Raw genomic sequence first — 24104 nt, 5'->3', positions numbered from 1 at the left:
TTTAATAAACTCAAATGCAGTTTCAAGTCTGAATAGATAGATCTAAAACTATTAGCAAATAGCTTTTGAAGTTTTTAAAGAACTTATTGGTGAAAAAAAATAAGTTCATAAGTATCTAGCGAGCATTATGAAAAATATGAGTAGTAATGAGAAGAGAAAGGAAATGAAGAGTAAGACAAGACTTCAACTAGGCTATCTCAATAAGGTGTCTTGCTCTCATATGTCTAACTCCTAAAGCTGAAAGATATATTTCTTCAAATTTCTAATAGATTCTTTTATAAACTAATATGAGACATGGTTAATATTATGCCACAGCAATCAATATGCAGTAGGTGCTAAATGAAGGCTATAATAATGATAAGAATAATTTTCTAGTGTCTACACTGTGCCAGTCTCATTATAGAATTTCATGTGAGGCAGGTATTTTCATCTTTATTTTACAGATAAAGAAACAAAATCCCAAAGAAATTCAACATTCTTTGAATTAGAGTTCGGTCTTGGGTCTGTCTGGTGGCAAAGCCTGCACATTTCCTCTATACCACACCATCTCGCCGAATGTTTCCCTAGTGGATAATGTTCCTGTCCAGCCACAGACTGAGGAGAGAATGAAGTGGAAAGAAAAGAAAAGAAAAGAAAAAGGTTGCATTGCCTGGAGAATTGTTTTTCCCTTTCAATATGGTATATTGTTTTGCTTTTATAATTAACATTCTGCTGATGAGATCTCCCATTGGTGAAGGCTGACGAGTCAGATTTTCCAAGAAAAGCAAGCACTGCAGGAAATAAATTAATCTCTAGGGAAGAAGAGGGGTAAGGCTGCCAGTACTCACACAACTGCCTAATAGGAAATGATATTTCAGAATTGTTCAAAGAATGAAATGACTGCGGTTCTCCTTCCAGCATATTCTTAAACATTTAAGCCTTCCAAAAGGAGGGAAATAGGTTGCTATAAAATGAAGAGCAATCTTATAACATTTTACTTTAGGCTGTCAGTATTTCTAAACTGAAAACAGTATTCCCTGGAAATGTAAGGGAAATTCTACTGGTGTCATTATTTTGTTTACATTATGAAAAATCTGCATTGATGTTAAGTAGAAGAACAAAAGATATACCAGATTTTAGGACTACCAGTTTGAAATTATCCAATATCTTAAACAATGATTTATTTAGTCCTTAGGAGTAAAAGTAATTATTGTGCTTAGAATTACACATTATCTAGAATAACAGTGAATTATTGAAGTCCACATTTTTTAAAATTGAGAAGCAAGGATATATTTTACTATTTCTAAAGTACCAAACTCTTGATAACACATATACAGTCATTCAGTCAAGGTTTTTAAAATAGGACCTTGTCTAATTCTCAAAATAGTTTTAATAGAGAAGTGCCTTATGCTTTGTTTCCCATCATAAAGGAAAATCTGAGGTTTAAACATTAAGACTGAGAGTGCCCTTGTCCCTGTGGTGAGCCACAGCCACCCCCCGCCTCTGCAGGAGACCCTGCAACACTAGCAGAAAGAGCAATGGATCTGATTCAGCTGAGAATCATCAGCAAAAATAGAAGCATTTAGCAGGAGAAGCTATTAAACACTGCCCTAGAGAAGGCGCTAGTTAAACCAGCGTTAAAAAGAAGCCGGGGGGCTTCCCTGGTGGCGCAGTGGTTGAGAGTCCGCCTGCCAATGCAGGGGACACAGGTTCGAGCCCTGGTCTGGGAAGATCCCACATGCCGCAGAGCAACTGGGCCCGTGAGCCACAACTACTGAGCCTGCGCGTCTGGAGCCTGTGCTCCAAAACAAGAGAGGCCGCGATGGTGAGAGGCCTGCACACCAGGATGAAGAGTGGCCCCTGCTTGCCGCAACTAGAGAAAGCCCTCGCACAGAAACGAAGACCCAACACAGCCAAAAATAAATACAAAAAAATAAATTAAAAAAAAAAAAAAAAAAGAATGGTTAAAGTGGTAAATTAAAAAAACAAAAAAAAAAAGAAGCCTGGGAGAGACCTTCAAGATGGCAGAGGAGTAAGACGTGGAGGTCACCTTCCTGCCCACATACACATCAGAAATACATCTACATGTGGAACAACTCCTACTGAATGCTGGCAGAAGACCTCAGACTCCCCAAAAGATATATATTTTTTTTCTTTTTTCTCTTTTTGTGAGTGTGTATGTGTATGATTCTTTGTGTGATTTTGTCTGTATAGCTTTGCTTTTACCATTTGTCTTAGGGCTCTGTCTGTCCTTTTTTTTTTTTTTCAGTATACTTTTTAGCACTTGTTATAATGGGTGGATTTGTTTTTTGGTTTGGTGGCTCTCTTCTTTCTTTCCGTTTTTTTAAATTACATTTTAATTTTTTTATTTTTAATAATTTTTTTATTTTAATAACTTTATTTTATTTATTTATTTATTTCTTTTTTTCTTACTTTTCTTCTGAGCTGTGTGGCTGACAGGGTCTTGGTGCTCTGGCCAGGTGTCAGACCTGTGCCTCTGAGGTGGGAGAGCTGAGTTCAGGACATTGGTCCACCAGAGACCTCCCAGCTCCATGTAACATCAAACAGTGAAAGCTCTCCCAGATATCTCCAGCTCAGCACTAAGACCCAGCTCCACTCAATGACCAGCAAGCTACACTGCAGGACACCCTACGCCAAACAACTAGCAAGACAGGAGCACAACCCCACCCATTAGCAGAGAGGCTGCCTAAAATCATAAAACGGTTTTGTGCCCAAAACACACCACTGGATGTGGTCCTGCCCACCAGAAAGACAAGATCCAGCCTCATCCACCAGAACACAGGCACTAGTCCCCTCCACCAGGAAGCCTACACAACCCACTGAACCAACCTTAGCCACTGGGGACAGATACCAAAAACAACAGGAACTACGAACCTGCAGCCTGCAAAAAGGAGATCCCAAACACAGTAAGTTAAACAAAATGAGAAGACAGAGAAGCACACAGCAGATGAAGGAACAAGGGAAAAACCCACCAGACCAAACAAATGAAGAGGACGTAGGCAGTCTACCTGAAAAAGTATTCAGAGTAATGATAGTAAAGATGATGCAAAATCTTGGAAATAGAATGGAGAAAATACAAGAGATGTTTAACAAGGACCTACAAGAACTACAGAGCAAACAAACAATGATGAACAACACAATAAATGAAATTAAAAATTCTCTAGAAGGAATCAATAGCAGAATAACTGAGGCAGAAAACGAATAAGTGACCTGGAAGATAAAATAGTGGAAATAACTACTGCAGAGCAGAATAAAGAAAAAAGAATGAAAAGAACTGAGGGTAGTCTTAGAGACCACTGGGACAACATTAAACGAACCAACATTCGAATTATAGGGATCTCAGAAGAAGAAGAGAAAAAGAAAGGGACTGAGAAAATATTTGAAGAGATTATTTCCTATATTCCTTCCCTAATATAGGAAAGGAAATAGTCAGTCAAGTCCAGGAAGGGCAGAGAGTCCCATACAGGATAAATTCAAGGGGAAACATGCCAAGACACATGTTAAACAAACTATCAAAAATTAAATACAAAGAAAAAATATTAAAAGCAGCAAGGGAAAAACAACAAATAACATACCAGGGAATCCCCATAAGGTTAACATCTGATCTTTCAGCAGAAACTCTGCAAGTCAGAAGGGAGTGGCAGAACATATTTAAAGTGATGAAAGGGAAAAACCTACAACCAAGATTACTCTACCCAGCAAGGATCTCATTCAGATTTGATGGAGAAATTAAAACCTGTACAGACAAGCAAAAGCTGAGAAAGTTCAGCACCACCAAACCAGCTTTACAACAAATGCTAAAGGAACTTCTCTAGGTAGGAAACACAAGAGAAGGAAAAGACCTACAATAACAAACCCCAAACAATTAAGAAAATGGGAATAGGAACATACATATTGATAATTACCTTAAATGTAAATGGATTAAGTGCTCCAACCAAAAGACATAGACTGGCTGAATGGATACAAAAACAAGACATGTATATATGCTGTCTACAAGAGACCCACTTCAGACCTAGGGACACATACAGACTGAAACTGAGGGGATGGAAAAAGATATTCCATGCAAATGGAAATCAAAAGAAAGCTGGAGTAGCAATTCTCTTATCAGACAAAATAGACTTTAAAATGAAGACTATTACAAGAGACAAAGAAGGACACTGCATAATGATCAAGGGATCAATCCAAGAAGAAGATATAACAATTGTAAATATTTATGCACCCAACAAAGGAGCACCTCAACACATAAGGCAAATGCTAACAGCCATAAAAGGGGAAATCGACAGTAACAGAATCATAGTAGGGGACTTTAACACCCCACTTTCACCAATGGACAGATCATCCAAAATGAAAATAAATAAGGAAACACAAGCTTTAAATGATACATTAAAAAAGATGGACTTAATTGATATTTATAGGACATTCTATCCAAAAGCAACAGAATACACTTTCTTCTCAAATGCTCATGGAACATTCTTCAGGATAGATCATATCTTGGGTCACAAATCAAGCCTTGGTAAATTTAAGAAAATTGAAATAGTATCAAGTATCTTTTCTGACCACAACACTATGAGACTAGATATCAATAACAGGAAAAAAATCTGTAAAAAATACAAACACATGGAAGCTAAACAATATACTACTAAATAACCAAGAGATCACTGAAGAAATCAAAGAGGAAATCAAAAAATACCTAGACACAAATGACAACGAAAACACGATGACCCAAAACCTATGGGAGGCAGCAAAAGCAGTTCTAAGAGGGAAGTTTATAGCAATACAATTTTACCTTAAGAAACAAGAAATTTCTCAAATAAACACCCTAACCTTACACCTAAAGCAATTAGAGGAAAGAAGAACAAAAAACCCCCAAAGTTAGCAGAAGGAAAGAAATCATAAATATCAGATCAGAAATAGATGAAAAAAAATGAAGGAAACAATAACAAAGATCAATAAAACTAAAAGCTGGTTCTTTGAGAAGATAAAAAAAATTGATAAATCATTAGCCAGGCTCATCAAGAAAAAAAGGGAGAAGACTCAAATCAATAGAATTAGAAATGAAAAAGGAAAAGTAACAAATGACACTGCAGAAATACAAAGGATCATGAGAGATTACTACAAGCAACCATATGCCAATAAAATGGACAACCTGGAAGAAATGGACCAATTCTTAGAAAAGCACAACCTTCCAAGGCTGAACCAGGAGGAAATAGAAAATATAAACAGACCAATCACAAGCACTGAAATTGAAACTATGATTAAAAATCTTCCAACAAACAAAAGCCCAGGACCAGATGGCTTCACAGGCAAATTCTATCAAACATTTAGAGAAGAGCTAACACTGATCCTTCTCAAACTCTTCCAAAATATAACAGAGGGAGGAACACTCCCAAACTCATTCTACGAGGCCACCATCACCCTGATACCAAAACCAGACAAAGATGTCACAATAAAGGAAAACTATAGGCCAATATCACTGATGAACACAGATGCAAAAATCCTTAACAAAATACTAGCAAACAGAATCCAACAGCACATTAAAAGGATCATACAACATGATCAAGTGGGGTTTATCTTAGGATGCAAGGATTCTTCAATATACGCAAACCAATCAATGTGATGCACCATATTAACAAACTGAAGAATAAAAACCACATGATCATCTCAATAGAGGCAGAAAAAGCTTTCAACAAAATTCAACAGTCACTTATGATAAAAAACCCTCCAGAAAGTAGGCATAGAGGGAACTTACCTCAACATAATAAAGGCCATAGATGACAAACCCACAGCCAGCATCGTTCTCAATGGTGAAAAACTGAAAGCATTTCCTCTAAAATCAGGAACAAGACAAGGTTGCCCACTCTCACCACTGTTATTCAACATAGTTTTGGAAGTGTTAGCCACAGCAATCAGAGAAGACAAAGAAATAGAAGGAATCCAAATCGGAAAAGAAGAAGTAAAGCTGTCACTGTTTGCAGATGACATGATACTACACATAGAGAATCCTAAAGATGCTACCAGAAAACTACTAGAGCTAATCAATGAATTTGGTAAAGTAGCAGGATACATAATTAATGCACAGAAATCTCTTGCATTCCTACACACTAATGATGAAAAATCTGAAAGAGAAATTAAGGAAACACTCCCATTTACTATTGCAACAAAAAGAATAAAATACTTTTTGTCTATCTAAGGAGACAAAAGACCTGTATGCAGAAAACTGTAAGACACTGATGAAAGAAATTAAAGATGATACAAACAGATGGAAAGATATACCATGTTCTTGGATTGGAAGAATCAACATTGTGAAAATGACTATACTACCCAAAGCAATCTACAGATTCAATGCAATCCCTAGCAAACTACCAATGACATTTTTCACAGAACTAGAACAAAAAATTTCACAATTTGTATGGAAGCACAAAAGACCATGAATAGCCAAAGCAATCTTGAGAAAGAAAAATGGAGCTGGAGGAATCAGGCTCCCAGACTTCAGGCTATACTACAAAGCTACGATAATCAAGATAGTATGGTACTGGCACAAAAACAGAAATATATATCAATGGAACAGGATAGAAAGGCCAGAGATAAACCCACGCACATATGGTTACCTTATGTTTGATAAAGGAAGCAAGAATATACAATGGAGAAAAGACAGCCTCTTCCATAAGTGGTGCTGGGAAAACTGGACAGCTACATGTAAAAGAATGAAATTAGAACATTCCCTAACGCCATACACAAAAATAAACTCAAAATGGATTAAAGACCTAAATGTAAGGCTAGACACTCTAAAACTTTTAGAGGAAAACATAGGCAGAACACTCTATGACATAAATCACAGCAAGATCCTTTGTGACCCACCTCCTAGAGAAAGGGAAATAAAAACACAAATAAACAAATGGGACCTAATGAAACTTAAAAGCTTTTGCACAGCAAAGGAAAACATAAATGAGATGAAAAGACAACCCTCAGAACAGGAGAAAATATTTGCAAATGAAGCAACTGACAAAGGATTAATCTCCAAAAATATACATGCAGCTCATGCAGCTCAATATCAGAAAAATAAACAACCCAATTCAAAAATGGGCAGAAGACCTAAATAGACATTTCTCCAAAGAAGATATACAGGTTGCCAACAAACACATGAAAGGATGCTCAACATCACTAATAATCAGAGAAATGCAAATCAAAACTACAATGAGGTCAGAATGGCCATCATCAAAAAATCTACAAACAATAAACAGTGGAGAGGGTGTGGAGAAAAGCGAACCCTCTTGTACTGTTGGTGGGAATGTAAATTGATACAGCCACTATGGAGAACAGTATGGAGGTTCCTCAATAAACTAAAAATAGAACTACCATATGACCCAGCAATCCCACTACTGGGCATATACCCTGAGAAAACATAATTCAAAAGGAGTCATGTACCACAACATTCATTGCAGCTCTATTTACAAGAGCCAGGACATGGAAGCAACCTAAGTGTCCATCGACAGATGAATGGATAAAGAAGACGTGGCACATATATACAATGGAATATTACTCAGCCATGAAAAGAAATGAAATTGAGTTATTTGTAGTGAGGTGGATGGACCTAGAGTCTTACAGAATGAAGTAAGTCAGAAAGAGAAAAACAAATACCGTATGCTAACACATATATATGGAATCTAAAAAAAAAGAAAAAGAAAAAATATTTCTGAAGAACCTAGGGGCAGGACAGGAATAAAGATGCAGATGTACAGAATGGACTTGAGGACACGAGGAGGGGAAAGGGGAAGCTGGGATGAAGTGAGAGAGTGGCATGGACATATATACACTACCAAATGTAAAATAGATAGCTAGTGGGGAGAAGCCGCATAGCACAGGGAGATCAGCTCGGTGCTTTGTGACCACCTAGAGGGGTGGGATAGGGAGGGTGGGAGGGAGATGCAAGAGGGTGGAAATATGGGGATATATGTATATGTATAGCTGATTCACTTTCTTATAAAGCAGAAACTAACACACCATTGTATTGGCAATTATACGCCAATAAAGGTGTTAAAAAATAAAACTAAGATTGAATTAAAGCCCAGTATGAAGACTTCTTTACCTTCCTATAAATCCATTCTTTCTTTCTAGCTTCCATCTTGACCTCGGTGAAGAGCTTTTCCATGGAGCTTGTTTCCTGTTACCCGTTTAATTTGCCATAATAAGAATGTCCCTAAATGTGGTGAATCATTTCTATGTGGGTCTTACTTAGAGGTGAACAACAGCGCCATGACTCTATGATATCAGAATAGGCCATCTAATCACATGCTTTCACAATTGACAGGGCACAAAAATTTCCTGGGGTACCTCATATTTTGATGAGGGAAATATAACTCAGAAAAATAAAATGGCCTGTGGAAAGACTGCACATTTGGATGTACAGAGCTGGGACTAGACCTTATGGTACCTGCATTTTGTTTTCTGGCCCAGGGGTCTTCTCACTACTTGACAAGTCTAATTAATGGAGGATGAGTCTAAAGATGTAGGAATAATTGGAATATAGTGGAAGCTTCAAAAGCAAGGAAATTCCGTTAGAGAATGTTGATCAGGAGCGTATAAAATTTACTCAGTAGAGAACATTTATGTAGAGTAAAACCAAATAGGTATATTTTAAAAGATTATCCTTTCTGGCAAAGATCGCAGTTTCTAGATAGACACATAAAGAGGAAAAAAGAAAACGGCCTTCTATTTAGCCAGTCAGATCACCAGAAGCAATGTCTGTAATTAATGTGTGACCTACATAATAACCAGATCCTTCTCACAACTAAATGATAATCCTCTGATACCAAATGACTTTGCCCGGGCTGAAGGAAGTCACCTTGCCCACAGTCATGCCCCCTTCTCAAAGGCAGCTGCTTCCAATGATCGACTGAAGCAGGGGCTATAAAAACCTGGTCCCCTCGCCCTAATACAAGACAACTCTGAAGAGCCACGCCAGCTCCAGAGCTCCCTGTGTGATCAGCTGAGGTCTTTCTTGTGACTCTGTTATGATTTCACTTCTCCCTTTGTTCAGACCTGCTTTCGTTCCTCTGCCTTATGTGTTGTTGCTGAGAGCACTTCTCAATAAACTTTTCACTTGCAAGTTCATCCTGGGAACTGGACATAAAACAAACAGCTGAAAACAAACATTTGCACTTAACACATGTCATCTACCAACAATAGCACTGTCACTGATTAAACAGGGAAGCTCTGTGCTCTTCCTGAGCTACTGCAGCTGAGTTAAGGAGGGGAAGGGGTCCATTAGGGAGGCTCAGGGCTTCCACGTCTCTGCACAATTGTATTGTTTCTTAGACTCAGAGGACTCAGTGACTCATCTCCAAAAGATTTCTAATCATTTCCCATATCCATAGAATTCATAGAGGCCATGAAATTCCCAAGAGGATATAGTTCTCAAAGGAAAAAAAGTACAGACAGAAACTCAGAGACTGCAAGAGCCACATCAGGTGGTCACAGCCAGCACTTTGCAAAATATACTGTCAGGAAGCAAATTTTTCCTTAGCCATCAACTCATAAATATGCAGAAGTTAATTAGAATAGCTATGATTCAACTGGAGTTTATTATGTACTATACTAACTTTAACCTATTTTATCTAATGTAGTTGTCAAAATAGCCTATGGTGTAGCGCTATTACTAACCCAAGTTTACAAATAAAGAGATAGAGACATGGTACACAGCTGGCGAGTAGGGGAGCCAAGGTTTAAACCTAGCAGTCTTAAGTTCAGACTCCAAAAGTTAACCACTTAATCATCCTACTTTTAAAGAACTGTTCTTTTAGTAATTTATGGACAAAACAACGTGCAGACTTAATAACAATGTTCCCCAAATAAGACATGGGCCTTGTTGAGCAACCAGAGTGAATCAAGGACCCAGAGAGGAAGGTCACCCATGAGATCTGGTGAAGCATTTTCATCAGCTTCTTAACTGAAGAGGAGCTGGGACTGACAGCACCAATCCTGAGGTAGAGTTTCCTGTGCTCCTGGCTTCAACAGAGCAAACTCTCATTAGATAACGTGTTCAGCCATTTACAGCGAATCTTCTAGTTGTCTATGGTGAATTTCAAAATAAAGACTTCCCTTTAGTATAATTATTAGATACATATCTGAAATGGTTCCACTTCATCTAACTGAAAGAATAAGGTCTGGGTGTCCAGAAGGAGCAAAACTGGAGATGCAGCTCCCCTGTCTTACTACGGTTTTTTTTGTTTTGTTTTGCTTTGTTTTCTCTGTGATATGCCACAGAGCCTCTAAAACTGCCATTCTCATCCAAAGAGAATTTAGGAAATGACTGACTTATGTCTAAAATTTAAAAAGAGGAGAAAGCTCAGAAAGAGTATGATTTGCTTATCCTGAACTCCAAGGTGGTTAATGAATATTCACAGATGTGCTATCCATTCCAAGTACAGTAAATGTTAAGTATAGATCAAAAGAGTTTTTTTTTTTTAATTAATTAATTTATTTATTTATTTATTTTTGGCTGTGTTGGGTCTTCGTTTCTGTGCAAGGGCTTTCTCTAGTTGCGGTGAGCGGGGGCCACTCTTCATCGCGGTGCGCGGGCCTCTCACTATCGTGGCCTCTCTTGTTGCAGAGCACAGGCTCCAGACGCGCAGGCTCAGTAGTTGTGGCTCACGGGCCCAGTTGCTCCGCGGCATGTGGGATCTTCCCAGAACAGGGCTTGAACCCGTGTCCCCTGCATTGGCAGGCGGATTCTCAACCACTGCACCACCAGGGAAGCCCGAGTTTTTTTTTTAATGAAGAAAATATACTATATTTCACAAGACAAAAATGAATTTTGAAGAATTATGTTTTTGCTTTACTTTTGTATTTTTATGTATGGAACTGTCATTCAATTATAACTCATAATGAAGATAGACTCTATAATTTATTGTAATTTCAAATGGGAAAGCAAGTGAAAATGTTGCCCAGAACCACATACTAGGTAATTTTTAAATAAATGCATGTTGAAATTAAGGTAAGAAAGGAGATTTCATTTTACTCTCTTGAGTAAACTTAGTAAGTCTTACTACTAACCATCACTACTAAGTGATGGTTAGTAGAATCATCACTTTAATTTCGGGTCCTCTTTTTTTCTTAAACCATCACTAATAGGCAATAGGTTCAAAGCAGTTTCTGCCCTGGTCTGTAACATACTCTGCACTATTCATTCAGAGCGCAAACCTGGGGCTGTCACATAGCATCCCAGGAAGATGCACACAGAGGGGAAGATCAGATAATAAGTTTCCCTATGATTGAAACAAAAACTTTGATCTCAGCAATTGTGTTATCTGGTACCTTTTAGGGTCCATAATCTTAAGGAAAAAATAGTTTCCAATGAATTAATAATAGCCTGAGACTCAACACAGTGCAGCAATTTTCACTGCAGTAGTTGTTTCTTTTATAGTCACACTTGGTTAGTATTTGAAATTTGGAGGAATTGCAATATGCATGGTTTTCAAAGTCCTTTACAGAATTTCATTTTTATCATTCAGAAAGAGTCAATGAAAAGGTAATAAGAAAAGCTCTATGGGATATTTTTATAGGAGTGTCAGAAGCCAGTAAGTTAACTACATGAAAGAACCCAGATTGTACAGAGAGAGTTTCAGCAGAAACACTTCAGAGACTTTATATGTAGTATTTTGACTTTCACATGCCCTGGGAGGAAAAAAGAGTGCTGGCTACAAAATCAAATAAGGAGGAGAAAAGAACAAATCATATGCTTAAGAATAATTACAGTTTCAACTTTTCTACAAATGAAATGTGAAGTTTTAAAGATAAAGTGTAATGAAATTGAGCTTCTTTGGTGTGTTTAAAATATTGCCAAGAAAGAAAATTCTCATTTCCGGTGCTAACTCATCCGAGATTTCCACAATATGGAAGTTAGTCAGGGTAGCTTAATTGAATGATATCAACTTCTCCACAAGTCCATTTGCTCTTGTTTTGTTTTTAGTAGAGATGAAAAATATCAGATCGCCATCTCTATAAACTAAACTACTATAATTCAAGGCTGCATTAGGTCACTCATCTGACACTTTTAAAATTAAAAGCATCTCAATTATTTTGACCTCTTCTCAAGCCATTAAACCGTCTTGTTAATTTTAGCACACATTTAAAAATATTATTGTCATGATAATAAAAGCAATATTAAAATAGACCACTTCCTTGGCCATGAAAACCATAAATGAGAAGAAAAATCTAATAACAGCAAACAATGAACAGACCTATCATCAATATGAGTGCTTAATACTATGCTTCACTTAAAACTAAATTTCAGTGAGATTCGCAGGTCAGGCGCATCACTTTGACTAAGTCATATATTCCAAATAAAATGGCAGTAAGAAGCTGTACATTGTGCATTTGTCATAAAGGCAGTTAAAACCAATATCTTGTGGCTTAACCGACCTGTGGTTGCATTGGTGTCTGCTACTGCAGTTTCCCCAGTCTTTCTCTTCTCTTTCTCCAGATCAGCCAAATCATTTTGACAACCAACTGGTACTTTGGAATCCAGGCCAGCTTGATTTGAGTGCAGTTTCTTGGATCTGTCTACACGGACACTCTGAAATGACACAGGCCAGGGTGATTGATTTCACAAGTAAATTATCAGTGCAAACTAAATGTTTCCCAGAGGTAGGACAAGGATAAACATTTATCATATGGCAAGTTATTTCTGTATATCTGAAACAGAACATTCTATATGTCAAAGTGAGTTACAGATTATATCTTCTTCAATTATATCTTCATCACCTATTTTGGTAATCTAGGTGTTGAATTTTTTAGGCAATCTAAGTGACTAAAATAAGAAGTCATCTCAGACACAGAATATCATCTTCAAAGAAAGACCGTTTGTGTATATTACTTTCTTCTTGTGGAGCTTATAAAATATTTTTATTTAGAACTTTTTTGCTCAGTTTTTATTCTTATAGTTTAGTAATCCAGCATTTCATTACATATTACATAATTATTTATTATATAATGAACAGGATTCATTTTGTATTATCTGTACCTTTTATATTATAAAACTAATCATAATATTTACTTTAAAATAACCCACATTTTTATCAGCGTTATCCAAATTTGATAAAGCTCCTCTAGTAAATTTTAGAATGATAATTCATCCTAACAATGAATTATTAAGGCAAAACGTCAATGGACTCTAAAACACACCTCACATATAAGAAATGTCATAGTGTTTGATGTAGTACTGACATATTGTATTCTTCAAAAGAATCATCAGATAGGAGCAAACACTAAAGACCTAAAAAGGAAATTGAACTTTCAGCACATTGTTTCATAGCGAAATTCAGAATAGAAGTTTTTCAGTTTGAATCTGATTACAAAATATTCAGATTCATAGAGTCAAAAGTAGCCAGTCAATTTTGGCCATCCACACTAGCCATTTTGGTTCCCTAAAGGATAGCATCATGAACAACTTTCCTTAAGTTTCTCTTACAGACTGTGTACAGCATTCAATTCATTAAATATTCATTAAAAGCTTGAATCAAAGGCTTTTAAAGCTTGGAAAGAGCCAATAAGGAAATTAGGGTCCAGAATGATTAAACAATTTACCCAAATTAACAGTGCCACGCCTCAGGGATATGTCTCCCAACCCTTAGTCCAGTGCTCTTCCCATCACTCTGTGATCCATTTGTTCATTTATTCATTCAATGTGGTGGACCAGTTGCACCAATGGCCCCAATTCTTCACTTCTCTCTGTATCCATGTCCTTTCTGTGTAATCTTGCAGTGCCCTCCTGCTGTGACTTTTGACTTGTCCACGTGACTTTTTCTGGACCAATGGAATATTGACACATGTGACACAGAGAGTTGAAAGATGCTTGCACAATTGGTTTTGCTCATTCTTGTCCTTCCCCTGTGCCACGAGAACATGCCTAGACTAGTCTTCTGGAGGTTGAGCAGGACAGAAAACAGAATCATGTTACCCTAGTCATCCAAGCTAAGACAACCAACAGCCAGAAGAGACTCAAATATTTGGGCAAACCCAACCCAGATCAGCTAAAACTAATTCAGGTCAGCTGAACCCCAGAGCCTCATGAAAAATGTGTTTTTTGCTGGGTGCCACTAAGTTTTTCTGGTGAGTATGCAGCATTGTGTGGCAATAGATAACTGGCACATCCAACAACCATTTATATATAGTATCCCAGATACTAGGAGTATTGTGAGAATATAAACATAAATATAACTTAGTCTCTAAATTGTTCAACTACAATTTCTTAAACTGTTTAAGCAGAGAATTAAGAGTGTGGTAAGTCATTTGTAGATAATTCTCAAATTCCTTCTTTAATGACAAAAGATGGAATCCTGACGGTACTACCAGGGACAATTCAAAAGATCAGAGTTTGAATGTTGATATTAACTAGAACTAACCCACTACACTTGTTTACATTTGACTCATCCACAGCCCACAAAAAGCTAAGTCCATCACTTGATATGAATTTTTAAATTTATTGTCAAGCATGTACTACCACATAGCTTTGAAAAAAAATACTTTTCCTGATTTTGAATTAGACACTTTGGAAAAAATATTATTATTTCAAGTTATTAGATGAGTATTAAATCATAGTTTCTCAGTACTGAGCAATAAACTAGATTAAAGAAGGAATGTAGCTTCCTGCTTTTTCATACCAAATGCAATTGATGATATTAAAACAGTGAGGAATTGAAAGTGTTAGAAAAAGTTCATGCAAATTGTGTAATTTATAGTATATCCCAGACTTCAGAGAAGAAACAGAATTTAAATAAAATTGTTAAACCTGAAAGCTTAACATGAAAGGTTGAGGAAAGAAAATGAACTCTTGGTCAGAATGGATCAAGTATTGCAAAGGCCTGGTGCTTCTTGGTGCAAACCTCTGGCAGGTTGGGCGTTTTATTTATTTATTTTTTCTCTCCTTTTTTTTTTTCTTTTTAACATGTTTATTGAAGTATAATTGCTTTACAATGGTGTGTTAGTTTCTGCTGTATAACAAAGTGAATCAGCTATACATATATCCCCATATCTCCTCCCTCTTGTGTCTCCCTCCCACCCTCCCTATCCCACCCCTCTAGGTGGTCACAAAGCACCGAGCTTTTCTCCCTGTGCTATGCGGCTGCTTCCCACTAGCTATCTATTTTATATTTAGTAGTGTATATATGTCCATGCCACTCTCTCACTTCGTCTCAGCTTACCCTTCTCCCTCCCTGTGTCCTCAAGTCTATTCTCTACATCTGCATCTTTATTCCTGTCCTGCCCCTAGGTTCTTCAGAACCATTTTTGTTTTTAGATTCCATATATATGTGTTAGCATACGGTATTTGTTTTTCTCTTTCTGACTTACTTCACTCTGTATGACAGACTCTAGGCCCAACCACCTCACTACAAATAACTCAATTTTGTTTCCTTTTATGGCTGAGTAATATTCCATTGTATATATGTGCCACATCTTCTTTATCCATTCATCTGTCGATGGACACTTAGGTTGCTTCCATGAGGTTGGACATTTTATAATATTAGCATTTAATGCTAATATTAGCATATTAGCATTTCAACAGTTAAAAATCCCACTTTGCTAGAGGTAGTCCCCACATTTTGGTCTCCTCTAGTGAAGCTCTGTCAGGCTTTCCAGGCTCTTCTTTAGTTATTACAGCCAAGCTCCTGTTCCCAGGCCCTAGTGAGGCAGTCATCTCTTAAGCTACTAACCCTGACACGTTCTCTAATCCTTGTTTCCTTAGCCCTTCCCTCCAGGTCCCTGAGTCTTCAAACCATCTCCAGGTATTGATTTTCTGCTACAATAAAATTCCCATAATGCTCCATTTTTTTAGTGCCAATTGCTCTCCACTGAGCACCAGTTCCCCACCCCCACCCCACCTCCCACTCTGCTTTACAATGCTTTACACTCTGCCCCCGTCTCTCTCTCCCTCTCTTTTTTTCTATCTCTCAGATCCTTCCACTGTGCCTTTGGAAATTTCACCGCATACTTAACTTTCTTTCAGAACATTTCCTCTACCTTCCAACCTTGACTAAAGTTCCACTCTCCATTGAGGACAGCACTTCTGTTGCAAGTGAAGATGGCTGCTTATTCCTCAACACCCTAGATACCCTCAGGCTGATGGTACTCTGGCACCTAGTGCTGTCCATTGCGTCCTTAGCTCCTTGCAAAAAATCCCTGCTGCTTTGACATTCTTGCCATGTAGCTATGCACTATCTCCTTTATTGTTGGTATCATTTACCTACTAATCTCTAGTCACAATTCATCCTTCATAAAAAGACTGGATTATTGTTTTCTCTTCTAGCCCCATGATCCTGAATGATGTTCACATCTACACAAACATTCCATTCAACACCTTGACTGGATCTCCTTATTACAAATGAACTTTTCATTTCTCTACCTTAGCCTTTCACTCCCAGAGTCACGTCTGAAACCTGACATAACCTGAACATTTTCCACTTTCAAAATCACTAAATGTCCTCCTCTCTCACCTAATCTCCTGTCCTCAAGTAGAGTGTCTCTCTCTACTCCAGGGAATGCTCTCACTTCCTAGAGTGCTTTTGCCACCAAGACTATACTTGGATCTCATTGGGACCTCAGATCCACTAGCTTTCTAGAATCTTTTCCTTTTTTTCTCTACATAGCATCCATCCTAGTTCTAAAACTTAAGTCTGGTCTGTAATCTGTCAGACTTTACCTTTTTCCCATCAGCAGTATTTGCTGTGTCTAGTCACCTCCCTATGCTTGGCTTCTGACCAGTCATTCTTAGTCTTTTTTGCTGGTTCAACCTCCTTTACCTAAACATTGACCGTAAAAGTTTCTCAAGGTTTTGTTACTGATCCAGCTTTCTTTTTACCATCCCTAGGTAATCCCAACAATCACGTGGCTTAATTAACCATCTACTGTGTATGTTTATGATTCCAGGGGTGGGTGGGGAGAGATTTATGAAATGGGATGAGGCAGGGGTTTGTATGCCATGACAAGCACTCTGGACTCCAATTCTAATGTCCTTTAGCTCTACAATCCCACCCCTCTCCCCTCCTGTCTTGTGGCTCAGCTATTTCATTTGCCTAGAATATTGTTCACTAACACTTCTTCCTTAATTTTACTAAGTCTGGGGCTCCTACAAGTTTCTCCTCAGCAATTTTCACAAATGCAATTAAATAATAGCTGGTTTAAGGTTTAGTGTCTATCTTCTGATTAAAATAGAAATCCACTGAAAATAAAGACTATGTCTTTCCTATTCACTATTCTTAGTCCTTATTTCAGCATTTAAATATAGTAAATATTAAATAGCTATATATTAAATGAATGAAGAAATGCGTGAATAATATACAGACTTAATTTTTATGACTTTTAAAGAAAAAGAAGCCAGCTTATCAATGACCAATATATAGTCACATGTTCACATGTTAGGAGTGATAGCCACTCACTCCTAACAGTAAAGCTTATTATATAGTTGAAAGGCACACACATTTTTAACTTCTTTTATCCATTATAAAAACACATCGCAAATCCCATGCTTTTAAATGAACTCATTGCCGCAATCATTGCAAACACTATGGTTATGTAATATCCCATACATATGTCTGATTCAAGTTAGATTGGTCACTATCTATGGAAATTATAAATCAAATAATGGTGACGCCAGGCAAAGTGAGAACTTAAGAACTGAGTGTGTACACACATATTCCCGAGGCATGAGCTTGTGGCCTGACAGTAATAGAAGAAATAAAACCCTCTGTCAGGCACTGCTGTAGTGACGGCAAGCTTTCAACCTGAAGATCAAGTCCATAGAAAAATGAGAAAAATAAGATGTGTGCAAAGAATAGAGAGGAACAAAGATAAATTTGAACTGGCAGGCCTCGGACCTTTGTGACCACTCTATAGTACTTGAAAAATAGATCCTGTTCATTTTGTGTAATTTCCATTTAACTTGTCATTAGAAATGAGTCATTAACATCCTGTCTGCTAATATAAAATGACTATTAAATTATTTTTCATGTTATTCTTGGCTTGGAGTTTGAGTACGGCTTTTAGTGTTCCTGCTGAAAGCAATGATCCAATTACAAGGTACTGGATATTTTCCTCATGTACAAAGAAAGGAACAAATAAACACTGCCCCAAAAAAGTCAACCCAGATGTCTATGAAAAAATTTGAAAGACTTTTTCAAATCTATCTTTCATCTCATACCTCAGGCCATGTTGTTGGGTAAAAATTACCCTTTTCCAAACAATTTATTGAGATTCCCAGTTCATGATTACATTCACTTTGTGTCTTTTCTCCCCAAGGGTAAATAAGGCTTGCTTTTCAAACTTAGAAAGCCACATAGGGACTGTCTTGGCCCAGGGACTAAACATCATCCACATTTAAAACAACATGAAGTATCCCAGATAATGTACTTTACTTTTTGCTTTGCAAAAAATCAATCACTCTCCTAACAGACTAAAAAAAGTGACCTCCTTCTCTGCTTATATAAACAACTGCTCCTTTCCACTGCCTGTACTTTTTCATTTCAGAGTAGTAAACTCAAGGGATAGCTGAGAAGAAATTTCAAATGATATTCAGGAAAAAATTTCTCATGAACTTTCTTCCTCAGAATTAAATTCTACTTAAGACAAAAACAATAGTAACAATAATTCAGAGCCTATACATTAAAATAAAGGACCAAAATCCAATCACAAGAAATACAGGTTTGCTGTGCACATTCAAATTATCATTCCGGGAGAACATGTAATCCTCTATATAGTCTTTCTAATGTGTGTGCGTGTGTGTGTGTGTGTGCGTGCATGTGTGTGTTTGCATGTGTTTTGTTTTGTTTGTTATATGGTTGAATCACCATAAATAATTTAGAAGGTTATCAAGTGGTTTAGAAAAAGTAATAAATTCTCATTGTGCACTATACAGATTCAACTAAATGGAGACAAATGTTTGGGGTTTTTTCCTGAGGAAAATATTTAAACAAGCAAGAATATAAACTGAAAAATAATCTAAAATTGATCAATCCATATAAATAGTCCTCTCTTTCAGACGATAATCTGAGGCTTCACACAATTATCCATGTATACAAATTAACTGCCTTTTCTGCAAAGAAAACATTCTTCATACCAATTGAAAGAGACTGCTTTTGGGCTTTTTCCGCCCAATTCCAAAGACAAGACACCTTTGACACCGTTCCTGTCCCTTCCAGCCTTAGGCTGTTTGCGGGCAGCGGGTGGGAGGGCCTGGGGGTTGCCCAGGCCTGTAGTAGGCAGGCCTCATTTCTTCAGCCCATCAGAAGCCCATCTCCACCTTTCCCATTCTCAGAGCTTCAGGCTGTGGTCTTCCTGGGTGAGACCCTTTGCTGGCATCACTTACCCTCCTCAGCCAGGGCTCTTCCTCCCTCAACCATGCACACCTTCTTCTTCCATTGGGATCACACTGGCCGGGCTCTGAGCTGGCGACTGACTGGGGGCCTCAGCAACAGTCCCAGGTGCATGCATGTGGCTTGACACTTAGATGCTCTTGCACCTAATTGTGATTAACAGGTGGGACCAAGCCCCCTTTTCCCAGCCTGTTCCATGTATCATCAGAAGCTCAGACATTTAAAAGAGTTGGGGTTTTCTATTTGCCTTGCCCTTTCCTTTGGGTCAGAGAAGAGACAACTGGCCCATGGAAAAGAAAGATGCCTGTATCTGCTTCCCTAGTTGCCCTGATAAGACATGAGAACCTTCCATCTCTGCCTTTCAAGGACCTCCTCTTCCTGCTGGACTTGCTGGGACCAGATCCAAAGAAGACTATCCCTTTTGGAATTGCGATTAGAGATCTTATCATCCATCATACACCATACATCACAGATTATATGATGTTTTCTGGGAAAGAAGCCCTTCATTTACTATTAAGCCTACTTTAAACCTTTAAGCCTACTTTCAAAGACCTGTTTCCAGAACATATTATGTACTAAAGGAAGATATTATAACTACTCACATATTTCAGTTGCATCGTTCTCTCTTTGCTGAAAACTGGCAACTAGACAATTTGACATCTAGAAGTCCCACCATCCTGATTTGATGTTGATTTGGCCACTGCCTTGGGAAAAATCAAATCCTAGCTTACAAATGCAAGAAGAACTCAATATAATCACACACCTTGATTGAAAGAAATTTAAGAATTTTCCTCCAGACTCTCAGGGCAGAGAACCTCTTTACACTGTTTTGTCGAGCTCAATTCAGTCTACTTCTTGCCACTCTAATATTCTATGAATTTAGCCAAAGATGAAATGGACACGACGTAAATGCTTAACCAACATATCTTTATTTTAAAATAAGCTCAGAAGAGACAGCTAACCTGTACATTTGTTATTCTTAAGGAAATAAATGAGAAGTCTGACTGCCCTCAAAGATGTTTGCCTCATTAGATAATGGACAAGTGTGCGAAAACGTTTGCTATTTTAGAGCTGCTGTGACAAGTGCATCCCCTACAAAATACCAAGGTTGCCTTACTTATAGCATTGCTATTATGAACACTGGAATAGCTCTTTGTGTATAAATAAATTTTCTTCTTTTTCTTTATTTTGCCTTCCTGAAAATTTTAAAATAATTAATTCACATGGTTATTATTATAACTTTCATGGCTCTTATCTTAATTGGAAAATCCTAACTCTTAGACTCTGTAAGGGTAATTTGTGGCCAAAGGGCAGGAAAATTAATCTTAATTTGAATTGGAGAACAGAAATTCCAGCAACATAAATTATGCGACACACTTTTTTTGTTTAGATTAGTTTTTGGTGAAATTAGTTTTGAATCAGTAGACATATGAATAGCATTTGAAAAATGTCCAGCAGAGCAATGCTTGCTGCAGATGGCAGATGGGAACTGCAGTGTACCATATAATAGTTCTGTATCTATAAAAAGAATTCTAAATTCATTTCTTAAAAATTACATTTGAAATCTTTTTAACCTTCTGGGTGTTAGAACAAAGCCTTTCACATGAGTCTTTGAAAGGCATCCATCCTGGCAACCTGATTTAAAGCATTGCTATACTATTATTTGAGCTAGCAACAATTTTGTTGAGTACAATTTACTATTTCTTCAGCTATTTGCGTTATATGAAATGTTAAATGGCATTCTTGCCATCAAAGTGTTGCTAAAATGTAAAAATCCCCTGCTATTGTGAACAAGAGACCAACATAGGATGTAGTCCTCGAAGGCTGCTTCCCACCTCCTCACCTCAAGCCTGGCAACATTCCTTTGAAACCCTTTCCCATGAAGGCTACCTTTCTGACCTCTTTCTACTCACACACCCTATTCCCCAAGCGCTTTATAAAGCATTGTCTGGCACCACCATCCAACAACTTCTCTAAATTTCTACACAATCCTGGCATGACCCTTCCATCATCTCCAGGATCCTCTCCCACTTTGCTAACAATGCCCTCTTCGGCTCCTGCCCTGCTCCTTGCCATCCCACTACCAGCATGACATCAGAGGACTTTCGTGCTCACACCTCTGTGGAACTTTATTTTCTACTCTTTTTTAACTTCTTGTAAGTACAGTCAGAACTTGGACTTCATTGTTCCTCAGAATTTCTCCATCATCAAGATCTTGAGTTCTAGCACTCCCCTCTGTGCTCACACTTGCTTAGCCCTGTTCTTTCCTCTCAGTCTTCAAGTCACTTCTTTCTATCAGCCTCCTCCTTGCCTCACTTGTTTTCCTACCCAAGGGGTCCTTAGAACCCACACGTTAACAGTTTTCTCACTGTGGTTGTGAGATTCTCATGTTCCATTCCACTCTCTTTGCCAATCCCTAATAGTCACTTTCTGTTCTCTCACCCACAAAGAGGTAGCTCATTCCTGGTTTAAAAAAAAGAGTCTTATAATTTTCCTATTTGTCTCTGACATAAGTTCATGTTGCCTGGTGACATCGGGTCCTCAGTGTTGCTCAGTAATCTGAGGATCTCTGCTTCAGTTCCTTGCGAGGCATCCATAGACGATGTTCCAAAATCTTTTCCTCCTTTATCAAGCTCACAGTTGCAACCTGGCATTCCTCAATGATAGGACGTTATGTAATCACTTAATTTATTGATATCATGGCCATCTGAAATCAATTTCCACAGCTTTCTTGTCTTTTCTTAGAAAATCACAATCTCTCTTCTTTCTTACTGACTTACAAAGCGTCCTGCCCTCTTTATAAAGTGCCTCTTCCTCTGACTGTGACCCTTTCTCTCCCACTTTCCCCTTGACTCAATTACTCTGCCCACTTCTACTGTATTCTCTGACTCTGCCTCTCCATTTCTTCATTCGTTTTCTGCCAAACTTTAGTGAGAGTGATCTATTCTTACTGCTCCTTTTCCTTCCCTCCCACTCACGTATTAACTGGTATTTACTGCATGGAATCTGGTTTCTGTTCCTACCACTTGATTAAAAATATTTTCACCAATAACTTTCTAATCATCAGTCACAAATCCCATGGCCTTTATTCAGACCTCGTGGTTCCCGAGCTTTCGGCTGCACATAACTGTTTACCACCTCACCTTTTTTTTAATACGTTTTCCCCTCGGTCTCCAGAAACATTGTACTCTCTTGGATCCTCGTTCACTCATCTCTTTCTCCATCTTTTCTCTTTCTTACCGACCTCTAAATCAGTGATCTCTAAACCATTCTGATCGCGTGTTCATAACAAAAAAAAAATTTAAGTATAAAACATAAATTTGATGCATGTGCCAATACATAAAAGTACATATAGTTATGTGTATTTACTCTACTAATTCATCATATGCATTATAAAACTCAAAGTAGAAACTTTAAAAATAATAAAGTTGAAGTAAAAATATTTTAAGCAAAATTTTATTTATTAATAATACTGAGAAAAATGATTGAATAGTTTTCATTATTTTCTAAATCTTGGTTTAACACTTTGTGTTATAGCAATTCATTTGTTTCCTTCACAATCCAGTTGATTTATAAACTGAGATTAAATGGTTAAACTGAGTATAAACCACAGAAAATGATGCTTCACAAAAATACATTGATCCAAATGGGAAAAGTACATTGTTAATCGCTCTCACTAAATCATGAGGCATAGTTTTCAACAATGTCTACTAATTTTGCAAAGATAATGTTGAAGTTAGCTAGTAACACCTTATCTTCCCTAATGTACAACTGTTCTTAAAAACTAAACAGATTTGAGTTGATAGTTAATTAATTAATATTTTAACTATTGTGTTCAAAACCCACTGAAATTCTTTGGAAGAACTTGTAAATGGTTAAAAATTTTGTTTCTAAGTTTTTAAAGTTTGTAAGATGAGATGTTTTATATGTTGCACATTATTTTCAGGAATGAAAGCACATAGCATTCAGAAATATTTCAAAACAATACATTTTTAAAATCTTCATTATAGATGATTCTTTTATGACAGTTATTTTTTGTCCTTTTAATTGAAGGGCCAGCTCAATTGTGAACGTGTGTGTGTATTCCTCTAGGTTACAGACTATCGACAGGCACTTGGAGTCATGGATTAGGTAGGCAAATTTGAACACTTGACTTTTTGTAAAATAAATCTTAATACTAATAATCTTCAATTTTGGAAAAAATAATTTGTCATAATTTATAAATAAATCTTTATATGGCACAAGAGAATGCCATAATCATTCCCCACCTCACAAAGTTTAATGAGGATACTACTATATTTTTTACTTTTGTTTCTATAAATTAACCATAGTCAAAACATCCTGCAAGACTTTGTAAACTTCTGTCTACAATTTCTTTGCTATAGTAACTTGCGTATAATGACACTGGGAATGCATTTCATATGTGGATTCATCACTCTAACCTTCCTGTAGGATCACTTTTAAAACTTCTAGACAAGGCAGCTCCTCTATCCACTAGTTGGACTTAGTTCACCCATAAATCAATGGTTTCACTAAAGAAATTATTAAGATATAGAATCATGGCTTCTCCAATGCATCAAAAAATACATTATGGGTCTCATTACTGAAGCACAATCTAGCAAATATAATAAACATGCATGTCAGGAAAAAACTGAACTCTCTTGTAACTTTATGGAAAATCTCCCTCACTGAGTCATTTGTTTGTACAAATAATAATAATAGCTAACATTTATTTTGTGC

General features: G+C 37.3%; 1 protein-coding gene across 1 annotated transcript in view; it reads right to left on the bottom strand.

The window, feature by feature from the left end:
* Window positions 1–484: 484 nt before the first annotated feature.
* THEMIS (thymocyte selection associated) overlaps window positions 485–24104 on the bottom strand; it is a 167267-nt gene continuing 143647 nt past the window's right edge. Inside the window, exons 5-6 of the mRNA XM_059941616.1 lie at window positions 12421–12574; window positions 485–594 (exon numbers count right to left, since the gene is read on the bottom strand). Of these exons, the coding sequence (XP_059797599.1) occupies window positions 485–594; window positions 12421–12574 (264 nt within the window). The remainder of the gene's footprint in view (window positions 595–12420; window positions 12575–24104) is intronic.

Source organism: Balaenoptera ricei, chromosome 12, assembly GCF_028023285.1.
Source record: "Balaenoptera ricei isolate mBalRic1 chromosome 12, mBalRic1.hap2, whole genome shotgun sequence".
NCBI classification, from domain to species: Eukaryota; Metazoa; Chordata; class Mammalia; order Artiodactyla; family Balaenopteridae; genus Balaenoptera; species Balaenoptera ricei.
Note: the sequence above shows the minus strand (reverse complement) of the source record. Positions and strands in the feature narration are given on the sequence as shown.